The sequence below is a fragment of the Salmo trutta genome, chromosome 24, assembly GCF_901001165.1.
Source record: "Salmo trutta chromosome 24, fSalTru1.1, whole genome shotgun sequence".
Taxonomy (NCBI): domain Eukaryota; kingdom Metazoa; phylum Chordata; class Actinopteri; order Salmoniformes; family Salmonidae; genus Salmo; species Salmo trutta.
Genome location: NC_042980.1, coordinates 41025869 through 41046074, shown reverse-complemented (window position 1 = coordinate 41046074; position 20206 = coordinate 41025869). Strand labels below are relative to the sequence as shown.

The window sequence follows — 20206 nt, the reverse complement described above, 5'->3', positions numbered from 1 at the left end:
CAGCCTGGATACAGATAACTCACTGTCTCACTAACAACATACAGCCTGGATACAGATAACTCACTGTCTCACTAACAACATACAGCCTGGATACAGATAACTCACTGTCTCACTAACTAACACAGCCTGGATACAGATAACTCACTGTCTCACTAACAACATACAGCCTGGATACAGATAACTCACTGTCTCACTAACCACATACAGCCTGGATACAGATAACTCACTGTCTCACTAACAACATACAGCCTGGATACAGATAACTCACTGTCTCACTAACAACATACAGCCTGGATACAGATAACTCACTGTCTCACTAACAACATACAGACTGGATACAGATAACTCACTGTCTCACTAACAACATACAGCCTGGATACAGATAACTCACTATCTCACTAACAACATACAGCCTGGATACAGATAACTCACTGTCTCACTAACAACATACAGCCTGGATACAGATAACTCACTGTCTCACTAACTAACACAGCCTGGATACAGATAACTCACTGTCTCACTAACAACATACAGACTGGATACAGATAACTCACTGTCTCACTAACAACATACAGCCTGGATACAGATAACTCACTGTCTCACTAACAACATACAGACTGGATACAGATAACTCACTGTCTCACTAACAACATACAGCCTGGATACAGATAACTCACTGTCTCACTAACTAACACAGCCTGGATACAGATAACTCACTGTCTCACTAACAACATACAGCCTGGATACAGATAACTCACTGTCTCACTAACAACATACAGCCTGGATACAGATAACTCACTGTCTCACTAACAACATACAGCCTGGATACAGATAACTCACTGTCTCACTAACAACATACAGCCTGGATACAGATAACTCACTGTCTCACTAACAACATACAGCCTGGATACAGATAACTCACTGTCTCACTAACAACATACAGCCTGGATACAGATAACTCACTGTCTCACTAACCTGGATACAGATAACTCACTGTCTCACTAACAACATACAGCCTGGATACAGATAACTCACTGTCTCACTAACTAACACAGCCTGGATACAGATAACTCACTGTCTCACTAACCTGGATACAGATAACTCACTGTCTCACTAACCTGGATACAGATAACTCACTGTCTCACTAACCTGGATATGGATAACTCACTGTCTCACGAACTAACACTGCCATGAAATGGATAACTCACTGTCTCACTAACCTGGATACAGATAACTCACTGTCTCACTAACAACATACAGCCTGGATACAGATAACTCACTGTCTCACTAACAACATACAGCCTGGATACAGATAACTCACTGTCTCACTAACTAACACAGCCTGGATACAGATAACTCACTGTCTCACTAACAACATACAGCCTGGATACAGATAACTCACTGTCTCACTAACAACATACAGACTGGATACAGATAACTCACTATCTCACTAACAACATACAGACTGGATACAGATAACTCACTGTCTCACTAACAACATACAGCCTGTATACAGATAACTCACTGTCTCACTAACCTGGATACAGATAACTCACTGTCTCACTAACAACATACAGCCTGGATACAGATAACTCACTGTCTCACTAACCTGGATACAGATAACTCACTGTCTCACTAACCTGGATACAGATAACTCACTGTCTCACTAACCTGGATACAGATAACTCACTGTCTCACTAACCTGGATATGGATAACTCACTGTCTCACTAACCTGGATACAGATAACTCACTGTCTCACTAACCTGGATACAGATAACTCACTGTCTCACTAACCTGGATATGGATAACTCACTGTCTCACTAACCTGGATACGGATAACTCACTGTCTCACTAACTAACACAGCCTGGATATGCCTAATAACACATGTGCTCGCTTCCGCTAACTGTATATTTTGTAGAGGATACCACTTTCAGCAAATAACTGTAAATCACTCTTTTTCAATGGAAGGGAAAGTACTTAAGTATAAAGACTTTAAAGTACTACTTAAGTAGTTGTTTTGGGGTATCTGTACTTGACTTTACTATTTATATTTTTGAAAACTTTTACTTTTACTTCACTACGTTTTGGGGTCTCCCGAGTGGCAAGGTGGTCTAAGGCACTGCATCTCAGTGCTAGATGCGTCACTACAGACCCTGGTTGATTCCAGGCTGTATCACAACCGGCCGTGATTGGGAGTCCGGACTAGGGTTTGGCTGGGGTAGGCCGTCATTGTAAGTAAGAATTTGTTCTTAACTGACTTGCCTAGTTAAATAGAGGTAAACAAATTAAATAAAAAACATTCCTAAAGAAATTAATGTACTTTTTACTCAGTATATTTTTACCTGACACCCAAAAGTATGTTACATTTCAAACGCTTAGAAGGACAGGAAAATGGTCCAATTTGCACACTTATCAAGAAAACATCCCTAGTTATCCCTACTGCCTCTGATCTGGCGGACTCACTAAACACAAATGCTTTGTTTGTAAATGATGTCCGAGTGTTGGAGTGTGCCTTTGGCTATCTGTAAATATAAATAAATAAATAATAAAAATTGTGCCGTCGGGTTTACTTAATTAAGGAATGTGAAATAATTTATAATTTTACTTTTGATAATTAAGTATATTTTAACTATTACATTTACTTTTGATATTTAAATATATTTAAAACCATATAGCTTTAGACTTTTCCTCAAGTAGTATTTTACTGGGTGACTTTCACTTTTACTTGAGTCATTTTCTATTTTACTCAAGAATGACAATTGAAATAGACCAGGGCACTCTGCGAACATTGGCGATGTGGCCAGAGTTGAGCAAAGTTAAACCTAATGCAAATATAGCTAAAACAACAGAGATGGTATTGAAAATGAAACTGGCTGCCAGAAATGATAAATCACCTTTATGGTTAAAGTTAGGGCTGGGTTAGGTGAATCAGATCCTAGATATATGGTTACGGGCAGTTTCTACTTCTGCCCTATGCAGAGAGACCCCAAGCCAAACACTGGCCACTTGGCTTGACTGTTTACATGCTTCAAATGTTAATTCCTCCTTTTACGTAGCAGCGTTTAAAACCTAAATACCTCAACTGGATTAAGGTGAAATACCGCATTACGGACTACCCTATAAGGCAAACGCTGCTCGCCTGTGACGACTATCAAAGAACCAGTGAGTAAGGATTTAAACAGCGAGGGACACACACGGCTTATGAAGTCATAGCCTTGTTATAGACTCCGTAGGGGAGGTAGGTAGCTGGGCAAGTAAGGTCTACACTCGGCACATCTTTTGACAATGGGACTTGGGTAGGTAGGTTGGCTTCAGCTGAATTTACAACACACATATACACAGACACAAACACACATACACACATACACAGACACACACACACATACACACACACACACACACACACACACACAACACACACACACACACACACACACACACACACACACACACACACACACACACACACACACACACACGGCAGGAGTGTTTCTCCTCTCATAAGGCGCTCCTGTCACTCATCTAAAGGTCAGAGCTGCTCTACACAGATGAGTTCACTGTCCAATGAGCAGGCTGCACGGCTAATCCAATCAGAGATTTGGGAACACAGGGTTGACTAAGAGACATCATGAGGGCCGCATAACTGAGAGAGAGGGTGGGAGCAAGAGTGTAAAACTACCAACAGCATGTACAAGGACTAAAAGTCCCAAAAATACTTTACCAGAAATATTGGACACTGCCAAAACAAGTAGGCAGATCAGCTTCTACAGCTTCTTCTACTAAGAAAAGAGGCCAGAGTGGAGATGGTGAAGGAGAGCAAGACTGCTGCAAAAGTCCCTTGTGCCTGATTCTGAGACTTCTCAAGTTCGAAGTAAAACTTTTTTTGTGAAGCATGATAAAAAGTAGCTTTGCTCTAGTTTTCTGTTCTATATTCTAGTTTGTCCCTCCTTGGCCCCCGTAGTTCATCTCCTTGTCCCCACCTCCTTCCTGTGGCCAACTGGGCCAGAAGTAATCTATTATTAGCCTGTTCCTCTGCTACACACACAGACACACACACACTTACACACACATGCACAAGCATACATACACTTACTTACACACAAACATACACACACTTACACACACACACACACACACACACGCACACACACACACACACACACACACACACACACACACACACACACACACACACACACACACACACACACACACACACACACACACACACACACACACACACACACCCACACACACACACACACACTTACACACACACATTCCTCTGTTACACTGAGGGCAGGCCTGCCAGACAGAACTGAACAACCTTACCACCAAGTAATGTACACCCACACACACCTCTCCCTGGCCTGAATATTGAAACACACACACACACACAATGGACAAAGGCTGAGCTCCAATGAGTCCAGCAGCTGTGCTGCGGGGATAAGAGCGAAGCAAGCAGGAGTTCCCTGAAAGGAAAATTGAAGAGAACAGGCCTGCATCCTGCCCCTGAGGATATCCAGCTTCTAGTCAAGCTACTATACTGCTACAGTTAGGACATACACCTCCTAACAGCCATATCCCCTATCCCCTAGCCTGCTACAGTTAGGACATACACCTCCTAACACCATATCCCCTATCCCCTAGCCTGCTACAGTTAGGACATACACCTCCTAACAGCCATATCCCCTATCCCCTAGCCTGCTACAGTTAGGACATACACCTCCTAACACCATATCCCCTATCCCCTAGCCTGCTACAGTTAGGACATACACCTCCTAACAGCCATATCCCCTATCCCCTAGCCTGCTACAGTTAGGACATAACCTCCTAACAGCCATATCCCCTATCCCCTAGCCTGCTACAGTTAGGACATAAACCTCCTAACACATATCCCCTATCCCCTAGCCTGCTACAGTTAGGACATACACCTCCTAACACATATCCCCTATCCCCTAGCCTGCTACAGTTAGGACATACACCTCCTAACACATATCCCCTATCCCCTAGCCTGCTACAGTTAGGACATACACCTCCTAACACATATCCCCTATCCCCTAGCCTGCTACAGTTAGGACATACACCTCCTAACACCATATCCCCTATCCCTTAGCCTGCTACAGTTAGGACATACACCTCCTAACAGCCATATCCCCTATCCCCTAGCCTGCTACAGTTAGGACATAAACCTCCTAACAGCAGACACATCCCCTATACTGCTACAGTTAGGACATAAACCTCCTAACAGCAAACATATCCCCTATTTCTTAGCCTGCTACAGTTAGGACATAAACCTCCTAACAGCAGACATATCCCCTATACTGCTACAGTTAGGATATAAACCTCCTAACAGCAAACATATCCCCTATTTCTTAGCCTGCTACAGTTAGGACATAAACCTCCTAACAGCAGACATATCCCCTATACTGCTACAGTTAGGATATAAACCTCCTAACAGCAAACATATCCCCTATTTCTTAGCCTGCTACAGGAACATTTCTGGAGAGACCTGAAAATAGCTGTGCAGCAACACTCCACATCCAACCTGACAGAACTTGAGAGTATCTGCAAAAGAAGAATTGAAGAAACTCTCCAAATTCAGATGTGCCAAACTTGTAGTGTCATACCCAAGAACACTCAAGGCTGTAATTGCTGTCAATGGTGTTTCAACAAAGTACTGATTAAAGGGTGAAAACTTGTGTAAATGTGATATTTTCGAGGGGGTTTTCTTATGAATTATCTAAAATATTTTAAAAAAAACGTTTTTTCTTTGTCATTATGGGGTATTGTGATGTCATTATGGGGTATTGTGATGTCATTATGGGGTATTGTGTATAGATTGATGAGGGAAAAAAACTATTTAATCCATTTTAGAATAAGGCTGTAATCTAAGAAATTGTGGAAAAAGTCAAGGTGTCTGAATACTTTCCGAAGTAACTGTGTCTCTGCTTCTAACCTACCATAATCATTGGGGAATACTTCCTGATTCTGTACAATCAGAGTGGAGAGCCACATACATATCACTGCTTCTTCCCTATCAGAGCTCAGGTCCATAGGGTATGTCTCTTCTGCCTGCCACACACTCTTGGCTAGCGGACGAGAGGAGAGGCCAAAGACATTCTGGCCAGCACAGCCACTCACCTTTAATCTGGGATAAGGAGCCTAGAGGAGGATCTGGACAGAGATCAGAGATAACATTCACACACACGCACGCACACACAGCCCAGAGGCTACAAGAGACTGTCGGACTCTAATGGGTTTTAGAAGTCACTATATGTCCATGCTAGAAAGGACATTAACATGTGGTAGTGCTAGATCTAGGAAGGGATCCATTTAGGATGATAGTACAATAGTCCAGTTAGAAGGACAGGCAGTGACTTAGGGTGAGGTTCAGAAAACTTTCAGGTTCAGAAATCTCCAAATACACAGTACACTCCAATTCCTCCATTCATAAAAAGGCAAGAGTTGTTTTCGAGCCGACTGATGAGACAATTTTACTGATGGCCAGAGCTACTGTTTTTATGTCTTTGTAGTGATACATGTTTCTGCTTTAAGCCTGCCAGATGTAGCCTGTCAAAGTCAGACGTAGCCTGTCAAAGCCAGACGTAGCCTGTAAAAGTCAGACGTAGCCTGTCAAAGCCAGACGTAGCCTGTCATAGCCAGACGTAGCCTGTCAAAGCCGGACATATCCTGTAAAAGCCAGACGTAACCTGTAAAAGCCAGACATAGCCTGTAAAAGTCAGACGTAGCCTGGCAAAGTTGGACGTAGCCTGTCAAAGCCAGACGTAGCCTGAAAATGTCAGACGTAGCCTGTCAAATACAGATGTAACCTGTAAAAGCCAGACATAGCCTGTAAAAGCCAGACGTAGCCTGTCAAAGCCAGATGTAATCTGTCAAAGCCAGACGTAGCCTGAAAATGTCAGACGTAGCCTGTCAAATACAGACGTTGCCTGTAAAAGCCAGACGTCGCCTGCCAAAGCCAGACATAGCCTGCAAAAGCTAGACGTAGCCTGTCAAAGCCAGACGTAGCCTGTCATAGCCAGACGTAGCCTGTCAAAGCCAGACGTAGCCTGTAAAAGCCAGACGTAGCCTGTAAAAGTCAGACGTAGCCTGTCAAAGCCAGACATAGCCTGTAAAAGCCAGACGTAGCCTGGCAAAGTCAGACGTAGCCTGTCAAAGCCAGACGTAGCCTGTCATAGCCAGACGTAGCCTGTCAAAGCCGGACATATCCTGTAAAAGCCAGACGTAACCTGTAAAAGCCAGACATAGCCTGAAAATGTCAGACGTAGCCTGTCAAAGCCAGACGTAGCCTGTCATAGCCAGACGTAGCCTGTAAAAGCCAGACGTAACCTGTCAAACCCAGACGTAGCCTGAAAATGTCAGACGTAGCCTGTCAAATACAGACGTTGCCTGTAGAAGCCAGACGTTGCCTGCCAAAGCCAGACGTAGCCTGCAAAAGCCAGACGTAGCCTGTCAAAGCCAGACGTAGCCTGTCATAGCCAGACGTAGCCTGTAAAAGCCAGACGTAGCCTGTAAAAGCCAGACGTAGCCTGTAAAACCAGACGTAGCCTGTAAAAGCCAGACGTAGCCTGTCATAGCCAGACGTAGCCTGTCATAGCCAGACGTAGCCTGTCCTAGCCAGACGTAGTCTGTCAAATGTAGCCCCCCCCCCACAACAATAATCTAGATTTAAAAATAGAAACTTTACACTGAGGCGTTTGAGGTTGGTGGGGATCACACCTTGTCAGTGGTTGCTGGCTAATTTCCCTGTCTCTAACGACACTGTGTCATTGGGTGTGAGGTGGACACCGAACAGAACAGAACACAGCCTGAAAATGACCTCCATCCAGGGGAGGGTGCTGGAGGAAGAAAGAAGAGAGGAGAGGACGGGGGCAAAAATGACAAAACCAAACCCAGCAAGCAACTGCACAAAGGAAGGAAGGAGAAGGCGAAGGGGAGGACAGATGTAGTAACAATCGAAACACTCTTTGTAAAAGACGGTTTTGTCCTGTGTCCACAATAGACCTCTCTTATCACCCACCCACCAAGGATGACGAGGTAATGGACGTGACTGGTGGTCCGTGTCACTGAGGACCAGACTGATTCCTCTACTTCTCTCTCTCTACTTCTCTCTCTCTCTCTCTCTCTCTCACTCTCTCTCTCTCCTCTCTCTCTCTCTCTCTCTCTCTCTCTACTTCTCTCTCTCTCTCTCTCTCTCTCTCTCTCTCTCTCTACTTCTCTCTCTCTACTTCTCTCTCTCTCTCTCTCTCTCTCTCTCTCTCTCTCTCTCTCTCTCTCTCTCTCTCTCTCTCTCTACTTCTCTCTCTCTCTCTCTCTCTCTCTCTCTCTCTCTCTCCTCTCTCCTCTCTCTCTCTCTCACTCTCTCTCTCTCTCTCTCTCTCTCTCTCTCTACTCTCTCTCTCTCTACTTCTCTCTCTCTCTACTCTCTCTCTCTCTCTCTCTCTCTCTCTCTCTCTCTCTCTCTCTCTCTCTCTCTCTCTCTCTCTCTCTCTCTCTCTCTCTCTCTGTGCTTCCTATCACCAACAGTCAGCATGTATTACCACTCAAACACATACACACTTTGTTAACATTCAGCCAGGAATTGAGTGCTTTATGGCAGTTGTGTCTCAGTCTGTCTGCTTAGTGCAGGTCTTGGATTGGACAAACACACACCCGGTCTGTCTGCTTAGTGCAGGTCTTGGATTGCACAAACACACACCCGGTCTGTCTGCTTAGTGCAGGGCTTGGATTGGACAAACACACACCCGGTCTGTCTGCTTAGTGCAGGTCTTGGATTGCACAAACACACACCCGGTCTGTCTGCTTAGTACAGGTCTTGGATTGCACAAACACACACCCGGTCTGTCTGCTTAGTGCAGGGCTTGGATTGGACAAACACACACCCGGTCTGTCTGCTTAGTGCAGGTCTTGGATTGGACAAACACACAACCGGTCTGTCTGCTTAGTGCAGGTCTTGGATTGGACAAACACACACCAGGTCTGTCTGCTTAGTGCAGGTCTTGGATTGGACAAACACACACCCGGTCTGTCTGCTTAGTGCAGGTCTTGGATTGGACAAACACACACTCGGTCTGTCTGCTTAGTGCAGGTCTTGAATTGGACAAACACACACCCGGTCTGTCTGCTTAGTGCAGGGCTTGGATTGGACAAACACACACTCGATCTGTCTGCTTAGTGCAGGGCTTGGATTGGACAAACAAACACTCGGTCTGTCTGCTTAGTGCAGGGCTTGGATTGGACAAACACACACTCGATCTGTCTGCTTAGTGCAGGGCTTGGATTGGACAAACACACACCCGGTCTGTCTGCTTAGTGCAGGTCTTGGATTGCACAAACACACACCCGGTCTGTCTGCTTAGTACAGGTCTTGGATTGCACAAACACACACCCGGTCTGTCTGCTTAGTGCAGGGCTTGGATTGGACAAACACACACCCGGTCTGTCTGCTTAGTGCAGGTCTTGGATTGCACAAACACACACCCGGTCTGTCTGCTTAGTGCAGGGCTTGGATTGGACAAACACACACCCGGTCTGTCTGCTTAGTGCAGGTCTTGGATTGCACAAACACACACCCGGTCTGTCTGCTTAGTGCAGGGCTTGGATTGGACAAAAACACAACGGGTCTGTCTGCTTAGTGCAGGTCTTGGATTGGACAAACACAAACACACACACACTCACTCACTCACTCACTCACTTACACACACACACACACACACACACACACACACACACACACACACACACACACACACACACACACACACACACACACACACTCACACTCACACACACATACACACATGTACACACACTCACTCACACTCATTCACACACTTACACACACACACATGCATACATAGTCAGGTTCAGCTGATTGACAGACACTTAGTTTTCCAAAAGCTGTATCAGGTTCCCAAATCACATTAGTGGTTAGAGAACAGGGACAATAAGGCACCCATCCACTCTCAGACCATCAGGATTGGAAAGACTATACTTCTCATGATATTCATATCACTGTAATTATATTAATATCAAATCAGTGTTAATTTCTCATTTTGATGATTGACTGTTCCAAACACATGCACTCTCAAAAAGTGATGTACGGATTTTGTAGATATCCAATTTAATAACAACTCTTGATGGGAATCGGATGCTCATGTCTAGAGTCAAATTAATTCTACAGCGAGCAAGGTAGAGCTGGTGGATGGATAGCAAGATTTTACATCTCTATATTTGGGGCGGCATGTAGCCTAGTGGTTAGAGTGTTGTAAGGTTGAAAGGTTGTAAGATCAAATCACTGAGCAGACAAGGTAAAAATCTGTTCTTCTGCCCCGGAACACAGCAGTTAACCCACTGTTCCTAGGCCGTCATTGAAAATCAGAATTGAGGTCAGGGCTTTGTGATGGCCACTCCAATACCTTGACTTTGTTGTCCTTAACTGACTTGCCTTATTAAATAAAGGTCAAATAAAACATATATATTTATCTCCCTCTATCTCGCTTCCTCTCTGTCAGTGCTGGACTCAGTCTCAGATGCTATTTACTTTTATTGTGTGTGTGTATGTGTTTGCGTGTATTCAAACCCCTTGACTTTTTCCACATTTTGTTTCTTGCAGCCTTATTCTAAAATGAATTAAATACATGTATTTCCTCATCAATCTTCACACACTATCCCATAATTACAAAGTGAAAACAGGTTTTTAGAAATGTTTGCAAATGTATTAAAAATAAAAACAGAAATACCTAAGTATAAGTATTCAGACCCTTTGCTATGAGACTCGAAATGGAGCTCAGGTGCATCCTGTTTCCATTGATCACCCTTGAGATGTTCCTACAACTTGATTGGAATCCACCTGTGCTATATTCAATTGATTGGACATTATTTGGAAAGGAACACACCTGTCTATATTAGATCCCACAGTTGACAGTACATGTCAGAGCAAAAAACAAGTCAAGAGATCGAAGGAATTGTCCATAGAGCTCAGAGACAGGAATGTGTTGATGTACCAATCTGGGGAATGGTACCAAAATATTTCTGCAGCAATGAAGGTCCCCAAGAACACAGTGGCCGCTATCATTCTTAAATGGAAGAAGTTTGGAACCACCAAGACTCTTCCTAGAGCTGGCCGCCTGGCCAAACTGAGCAATCGAGGAAGAAGGGCCTTGGTCAGGGAGGTGACCAAGTACCTGAAGGTCACTCTGACAGAGCTCCAGAGTTCCTCTCTGGTGATGGGAGAACCTTTCAAAGGGACAAATATCTTTGCAGCACTCCAACAATCAGGCCTTTATGGTAGAGTGGCTAGACGGAAGCCACTCCTCAGTAAAAGGCACATGACAGCCCGCTTGGAGTTTGCAAAAAAAAGGACTCTCAGACCATGAGAAACAAGAATCTCTGGTCTGATGAAACCAAGATTGAACTCTTTGGCCTCAATGCCAAGCGTCACATCTGGAGGAAACCTGGCACTATGGTGAAGCATGGTGGTGGCAGCATCATGCTGTCGGGATGTTTTTCAGCACCAGGGACTGGGAGACTATCCAAGGTCGAGGGAAAGATGAACGGAGCATTGTACAGAGAGATCTTTGATGAAATCCTGCTCCAGAGCGCTCAGGATCTGAGACTGAGGCAACAGTTCACCTTCCAACAGGACAATGACCCTAAGCACACAGCCAAGACAACACAGGAGTGACTTCGGGACAAGTCTCTGAATGTCCTTGAGTAGCCCAGCCAGAGCCCGGACTTGAACCCGATCGAACATCTCTGGAGAGACCTTAAAATAACTGTGCAGTGACGCTCCCCTTCAAACCTGAAAGAGCTTGAGAGGATCTGCAGAAAATGATACAGGTGTGCCATGTAGAGTCATACCCAAGGAGACTTGAGGCTGTAATCGCTGCCAAACGTGCCTCAACAAAGTACTGAGTAAAGTGTCTGAACACTTATGTAAATGTTATATTTAAGTTTTTTTTTAATACATTTGCAAACATTTCTGAAAACTTGTTTTTGCATTGTCATAATGGGGTATTGTGTGTAGATTGATGAGGGGAATTATTTTTTAATACATTTTAGAATAAGGCTGTAATGTAACAAAATGTGGAAAAAGTCAAAGGGGTCTAAATACTTTCCTAATGCACTGTACATGTATTCTGTGCTTCTCTCCCTGTGGCTGTTACATAGCTTGATGTCATGACACCAATTCAGAAATCGACCTACAATTGGCACAAATCTTGAATTATCTATTTAAAAACAGGTGCCTTCACAGATCGCTATAATTATTTATTAATTACAACAATGTTTTACAGTTAGAATTAAAAACGCTACACACTAACTCCAAGTTGGTAAAATACCTAGACACTAATTCCAAGTTGGTAAAAACCCTAGACACTAAGTCCAAGTTGGTAAAAACCCTAGACACTAAGTCCAAGTTGGTAAAAACCCTACACACTAAGTCCAAGTTGGTAAAAACCTTACACGCCAAGTCAAAGTTGGTAAAAACCCTACACACTAAGTCCAAGTTGGTCAAAACCCTACACACTGAGTCAAATTTGGTTAAAACCCTACACACTGAGTCCAAGTTGGTTAAAACCCTACACACTGAGTCCAAGTTGGTAAAAACCCAACAAACTAAGTCCAAGTTGGTAAAAAACCCTAGAAACTAAGTCCAAGTTGGTAAAGACCCTACACACTGAGTCGAAGTTGGGTAAAACCCTAGAAACTAAGTCTAAGTTGGTAAACCCTACACACTGAGTCGAAGTTAGTAAAAACCCAACACACTGAGTTTAAGTTGGTAAAAACCCTACACACTGAGTCGAAATTGGTTAAAACCCGACACACTAAGTCCAAGTTGGTTAAAACCCTACACACTGAGTCCAAGTTGGTTAAAACCCTACACACTGTGTCGAAGTTGGTTAAAACCGAACACACTGAGTCCAAGTTGGTTAAAAACCTACACACTGAGTCCAAGTTGGTAAAAACTCTAGAAACTAAGTCCAAGTTGGTTAAAACCCTACACACTGAGTCGAAGTTGGTTAAAACCCAACACACTGAGTCCAGGTTGGTAAAAACCCAACACACTGAGTCCAAGTTGGTAAAAACCCAACACACTGAGTCCAAGTTGGTAAAAACCCAACACACTGTCCAAGTTGGTAAAAACTCTAGAAACTAAGTCCAAGTTGGTTAAAACCCTACACACTAAGTCCAAGTTGGAAAAAACCCTACACACTAAGTCCAAGTTGGTAAAAACACTAGACAATAAATCAAAGTTGGTAAAAACCCTACACACTAAGTCCAAGTTGGTTAAAACCCTACAACCTAAGTCCAAGTTGGTAAAAACCCAACACACTGAGTCCAAGTTGGTAAAACCCTACACACTGAGTCCAAGTTGGTTAAAACCCTACACACTGAGTCCAAGTTGGTAAAAACCCTACACAGTGAGTCCAGTTGATAAAAACCCTAAACACTGAGTCCAAGCTGGTAAAAACCCTACACACTGAGTCCAAGTTGGTTAAAACCCTACACACTGAGTCCAAGTTGGTTAAAACCCTACACACTGAGTCCAAGTTGGTTAAAACCCTACACACTGAGTCCAAGTTGGTTAAATCCCAACACACTGAGTCCAAGTTGGTAAAAACCCTCCACACTGAGTTGAAGTTGGTTAAAACCTTACACACAGAGTCCAAGTTGGTTAAAACCCTACATACTGAGTCCAAGTTGGTAAAAACCATACACACTGAGTCAAAGTTGGTTAAGACGCTACACACTGAGTCCAAGTTGGAAAAAACCCTACACAGTAAGTCCAAGTTGGTAAAAACACTAGACACTAAATCAAAGTTGGTAAAAACCATACACACTAAGTCCAAGTTGGTAAAAACCCTACACACTAAGTCCAAGTTGGTTAAAACCCTACACACAGAGTCCAAGTTAGTTAAAACCCTACACACTGAGTCCAAGTTGGTAAAAACCCAACACACTGAGTCCAAGTTGGTTAAAACCCTACACACTGAGTCCAAGTTGGTAAAAACCCTACACATTGAGTCGAAGTTGGTTGAAACCCAACACACTGAGTCCAAGTTGGTAAAAACCCTACACACTGAGTCCAAGTTGGTTAAAACCCTACACACTGAGTCCAAGTTGGTTAAAACCCTACACACTGAGTCCAAGTTGGTTAAAACCCTACACACTGAGTCCAAGTTGGTTAAATCCCTACACTCTGAGTCCAAGTTGGTTAAAACCCTACACACTGAGTCCAAGTTGGTTAAAACCCTACACACTGAGTCCAAGTTGGTTGAAACCCAACACACTGAGTCCAAGTTGGTTAAAACCCTACACACGGAGTCCAAGTTGGTAAAACCCTACACACTGAGTCCAAGTTGGTTAAAACCCAACACACTGAGTCCAAGTTGGTTAAGACCCTACACACTGAGTCCAAGTTGGAAAAAACCCTACACACTAAGTCCAAGTTGGTAAAAACAATACACACAGAGTCCAAGTTGGTTAAAACCCTACATACTGAGTCCAAGTTGGTAAAAACCATACACACTGAGTCGAAGTTGGTTAAAACCCTACACACTGAGTCCAAGTTGGAAAAAACCCTACACACTAAGTCCAAGTTGGTAAAAACACTAGACACTAAATCAAAGTTGGTAAAACCCTACACACTAAGTCCAAGTTGGTAAAAACACTAGACACTAAATCAAAGTTGGTAAAAACCCTACACACTAAGTCCAAGTTGGTTAAATCCCTAGACACTAAGTCCAAGTTGGTAAAACCCTACACACTAAGTCCAAGTTGGTAAAAACCCTACACACTAAGTCCAAGTTGGTTAAAACCCGACACACTAAGTCCAAGTTGGTTAAAACCCAACACACTGAGTCCAAGTTGGTAAAAACCCTACATACTGAGTCCAAGTTGGTTAAAACCCTACACACTGAGTCCAAGTTGGAAAAAACTATACACACTAAGTCCAAGTTGGTAAAAACACTTGACACTAAATCCAAGTTGGTAAAAACACTAGACACTAAGTCCAAGTTGGTTAAATCCGTAGACACTAAGTACAAGTTGGTAAAACCCAACACACTAAGTCCAAGTTGGTAAAACCCTACACACTAAATCCAAGTTGGTAAAACCCTACACACTAAGTCCAAGTTGGTAAAACCCTACACACTAAGTCCAAGTTGGTTAAAACCCTACACACTTAGTCCAAGTTGGTAAAACCCTACACACTGAGTCCAAGTTGGTTAAAACCCTACACACTAAGTCCAAGTTGGTAAAAACCCTAGACACTGAGTCCAAGTTGGTAAAAATCCTACACACTAAGTTCAAGTTGGTAAAAACCCTAGACACTGAGTCCAAGTTGGTAAAAACCCTACACACTAAGTTCAAGTTGGTAAAAACCCTACACTCTAAATCCAAGTTGGTAAAAAACCTACACACTAAGTCCAAGTTGGTAAAGTCGTTTCAACCGCAGAGACGTGGATCCTATACTGAAGAACCATGTCCTTAGTAACTAAACGTACTAACTATAAAGTACCATATACTTACTGTAGGCTACATATATTATGATGATTTGAATAATGGCACCTGCTAAAGATAAAGTACCATATTATCATTAGTTGGATGAAACCTGCTAATTACTGTCTATAACACATACGGCAGAACAGAACACCCATGGTACAATGTCTTTTGGCCTACCAGGGTCTTCCTCAGGCAGCGTTGCCATGGCGCCAGTCAATCAGGGGACAGGGATGTGGTGGTTGTCCTGGGCAACCAGATAGATGGCGGGTGAAAGAGGGGCAGAATGTCCTCAGACAGACAGTGATTCAGGCAGTGACCAAACACACACACCACACACACACACACACACACACACACACACACACACACACACACACACACACACACACACACACACACACAGGTTGAGCAAACAACCAGAGTTGGAAGAACACTCAGAGCCAGCGTGCTGCTCCATTAATACCCTTCTGCACAAACACACACACACACACACACACACACACACACACACACACACACACACACACACACACACACACACACACACACCATCTTCTGCCCCGGAACACATGCAGGTAGATATACTGCTGTATTCAGATACAGGTCACTCATCCCATCTCTCTCTTCTGCCCATATCTGACCATTTCTCTAACTATTTTAAAGTTTCAAACAACATTACACACATCATCTTCACTTAACTTTGCTTATTACAATTCAACACAACTACAATGTAACAATTACACAACTATACCACAGCTATAACACAACTAACTACAACAACAGCGTTTATACAGTAGCTTTACCAACACTGAGTAGTGCAACAGGTCAAATGAGAAGTAGCTGTCTGATATACTGTAGATACAACAGTCTTCTGACGACTTCTAATAGAAATGTAGCCTTATGATTACAGAACAGAATATAGACAGATCATACATCTCTGTCATACAAACGTATTTTCATTTCTATCTGCAATATGTTGTGAATTGAATAAGCGTCATGCAGCGCTATAGGTAAATGTACTACACCGGAGTTTATTGTCAGGCCAATATAGTGAAGATAACCGTGTACGCTGTGTGTAGTATTTACTAAGGCATAACGTTTCGGTACTGTACACACAGTAGCCCTCAATTATCCAAACCAACATGCACAATTTCACACTCTTTTCTACAATCGTTTGGTAAGTGAGAGACAGTATGCGGGAGTCTCTTCAACGATCCTACTTGAGCCTCCTACACTCCCGTGACAAGATGTTGTCCTACTTCAGGAGTGTGTTCTACTGTCAGGTAAGTTAATTACCACACATAACCCCAATTGTTCTGGATAAGAATGTCTGCTAAATGACTTAAATGTATATGTGAATAACAAAGCCCTGTGCTCCAGCCCAGTGTCCCCTGTCTAAATATAAACCCTTACTTTAATAATAAAGGCAGGGTGGAGTGGACCTGTCAATAATTAAGTGGCTCTTTTCTGATGGGAGAAGAGAGACTCATTTAAAGTGTGTCTGTGTAAAGTGGACCACGACAGCTGTTAGTCAGTCAGTCTGTCAGTCTGTCAGGTGGAAGGAACTGCTTTAGCTTAGTTATAGGTTATCATACCGTTTCAGTTTGAGTTGTTTCATGGAAAAAGTTCAACTTAATACACTGAAAACAAATCTCCATAATTTGAAAGTAAAAGTCTTTTAAGCTATGCAAGTCTATTTTAGCACATAGGCTATGTATAGACAGGCTAGGTTATAACAGCGCTCCAACTGTCTCAAAACAAAACCGCTACCTGTAGATCCAACAACAATACGGGATGCTTTCCACAGCTCACAATGCTTTCCACAGTTTATTTTCAATATATGTCCTATTCTATTCTATGGTCAAATGTTGCATAAAATGACTGAATATGTGACATTCAGAATCATGCGTGCTGGTTGTCAAAGTCAAACTGTGTGTTATTAGTTGATATTGCCTTCCATAAAAGCAACATGGACTAGGCTACCGATACAACACCACAAGAAAGACGCACGATAGCGCACACTACAAAATAATGTAGCCTATGCCTCCAAAACATGAATCAAGTCGAGACAGGCACCAGACATATAAACAGACGTGTCTTTTCTTACCTTGCTTCTGAGCTGTCCGGAGGTCGACACTTTCCGAATGAGTTTCTGCGGGCCTTCTTGTTCTCCCTCGCTGTCTGACGACTCATCCACGGCCCCGGAGCCCCCGACAGCCCCTACCACATGGGCATGGATCCCCGCTGTCGAATGGCCTTTCCCCGGCTCCTGTTGGGAGAAAGGATAAGACCAGTCGGAGTTAGTCTTCCCCCGGTCAGCCGCTCCCTTCCTCTCCGGGATGCGAGAGCTGGACAGCGGTTGAAAAGCGTCTTTCCTCGCCTTCATCTCCTCCCGCTTCTCAAACCTATAACTGGCGCTATAAGAACCGAGATCTATCCAAGAACATACGTCCGCGGTTGAGCTCATGGGGATGTAGCATGTCTCGGCGCTGTGGGGTTTACTAGGGTAAAGCTTGGTTCAGGATGTGTTTATGGTTCCAGCCTACATGCTCAGATCAGACTGAGGCTAAAGACCGCCTAGGCTCAGTAGGCTGCCCTCCTTACACACAGCTACAGATGCACCAGCAGCCAACAACCAGTGGACATCGCCATGGAAGGCCCTAGCGGCCGCAACAGAAGCAGTCCAGCGGGTAGCTACTGTAACTGTAACCGATTGAAAAGCCCACTCAAAAATATGAGCAAATGGAACAGCCAAACTACTCGGACAATGTAACTATTCATTTTAGCCTATACACAGGAACACAATGATATATAAATTGCCTATTTTCCAGATTGTGGCTAAGTATAATGATATGGATGTTATATTAATTCTAAAAAGGCATGTAGGATAATGAAAACAATATGTCCAACACCAACACAACACATCACGTTTATAATAGGCCTACATATTGTCAACCACTATCGAGTCTGAAGCAAAGATGATGCAAAGTAGCCTTTGCGGGATGGGAGGGTGTTCCTTTCAAACTGGAAAATGTAGTCTACAGGTTACATTACAGGTTACATTACAATGGTTTTGCGATTGTAGAGAAACCTTCCCATTGCTCAGGCGAAATGACACTGGATACTTTGCGACAATGTAACAAGAGAAGCCATGCATAGTCTCACGAAATGTGTGACAATAAAAACAAAATACATAGAAAAGGCTATTCACATCGAAAGTGTCTGATTTGTTATTAAATCGTATATAATGCCGTATCTTTATACGGCTACATGGGTTAAATGTGAACATACAATTAATCACTTGAATAGCAACTTCACACATAGACAGCTAACTAGCCTAATGAGATACATTTCCGTGTTTCTAACGATTAACTTTGTTAATCATCAATCTGACTGTTCTATTGTTTTTGTTTTTTACAGCAAATTACAATTGGGGTTTGATCTTCCGAAAATCAAAGGCATTCAGTTCTCCCCAAAAAATGACTGATCGGTATGGTGACTAGAAAATATTTAGAAATGATTCTAAAGTGGGATAAAAACGTCAGTCTTTTTCTCTTTTTCTCTTTAGGCTCCTAGCCAAAACGAAAGATCTATATCCACTATGATATTTCACCAGAAATCCTTAGTTCCTTTAAATAAACTACCGACCAGTTCCTCCCACGCAGGGCTGCGAGTATAACGGTAGACGTCTTCCATAGTCCCTCTCAGTCCGCTCCCGGAAACCAGTCTAGGAATAGTCTAAGATTCTGTCTGGTAGGTTAGCCTACCGTAAAACCGGGCATATGGTTTGAGAAACCAGGCATATGGTTTGAGGTCCGGAATCAGATAGGCTATAATTCCGTGTTGCCTACTACTCCACTCGACCATCTCTCCAATCATCTCTCTGCCTTTTCCCTCGCCATTCATTCAAGGGCTGAGCCTCGTCGCCACGTGATAAATGTCAAACCGGTACAGTATATGGCACCGGGGAGATCCGAAGGGAGTACGGAGGGAGAATGCGGCTGGGGTTAATGCTCATAACCCCATTTGATTCGAATAGGCCTACACTGCCTTAATCGAATTTTGGCTGAATTTGATCCACTCTCTCACAAATTACGAATGCAATGATTATGGATAGGCTACACAGTCGTTTCATTTAAACATTTTTTTTTGCCACTTTGCCACTTCAGCATGCTTTTGTGGCCCAGTTGATACCACCTCAGGGCTACGTACTAGAAGGTTGAGGGTTAGTCGACCACCACAGACGAGCTCACTCTGCCTGCCTGTTTCATTCCACTACGATCAGACTGGCTGCAGTCAACGACCAGCTAGGGGGAACACCGCCTCTATAAATAGACTATGTCAATCTGGACAAACAGAAAATACACCCCTCCCTACCTTGTAGGCTTACCCAGTATAGATGGCTTGGCTTGACAATCTCTCAATGTCATTAAACTTGTTGGTGTTTTGTAACAGATGTCTCTTTCATTCCTCAATTGGCCGCTGCATTTTGGATTGATTGATTTTATTTTTCATTAAAAAAAATATATTTTCCCAAAGCTTTTTTTACAGTGACAGACACATTACAGAGATACAGACAGAATAACATAGATACAGACACAATAACATAGATACAGACACATTACAGAGATACAGACACATTACATAGATACAGACACATTATATAGATACAG

General features: G+C 43.2%; 1 protein-coding gene across 6 annotated transcripts in view; it reads right to left on the bottom strand.

Moving 5' to 3' along the window:
- The window catches only part of LOC115161316 (diacylglycerol kinase eta-like), a 121202-nt gene extending 101568 nt beyond the window's left edge, over positions 1-19634 (bottom strand). For 2 of the 6 annotated variants that reach the window (XM_029712201.1, XM_029712202.1), the window contains exon 1: positions 17641-18274. In XM_029712201.1, coding sequence (XP_029568061.1) covers positions 17641-18000 — 360 coding nt within the window. In that variant the 5' untranslated portion in view covers positions 18001-18274. Of the gene's footprint in view, positions 1-17640; positions 18275-19181 lie in introns of those variants that run through there. The other 4 variants (XM_029712203.1, XM_029712207.1, XM_029712204.1 and 1 more) reach the window with 3 other exon arrangements.
- Between the last annotated feature and the right edge of the window lie 572 nt (positions 19635-20206).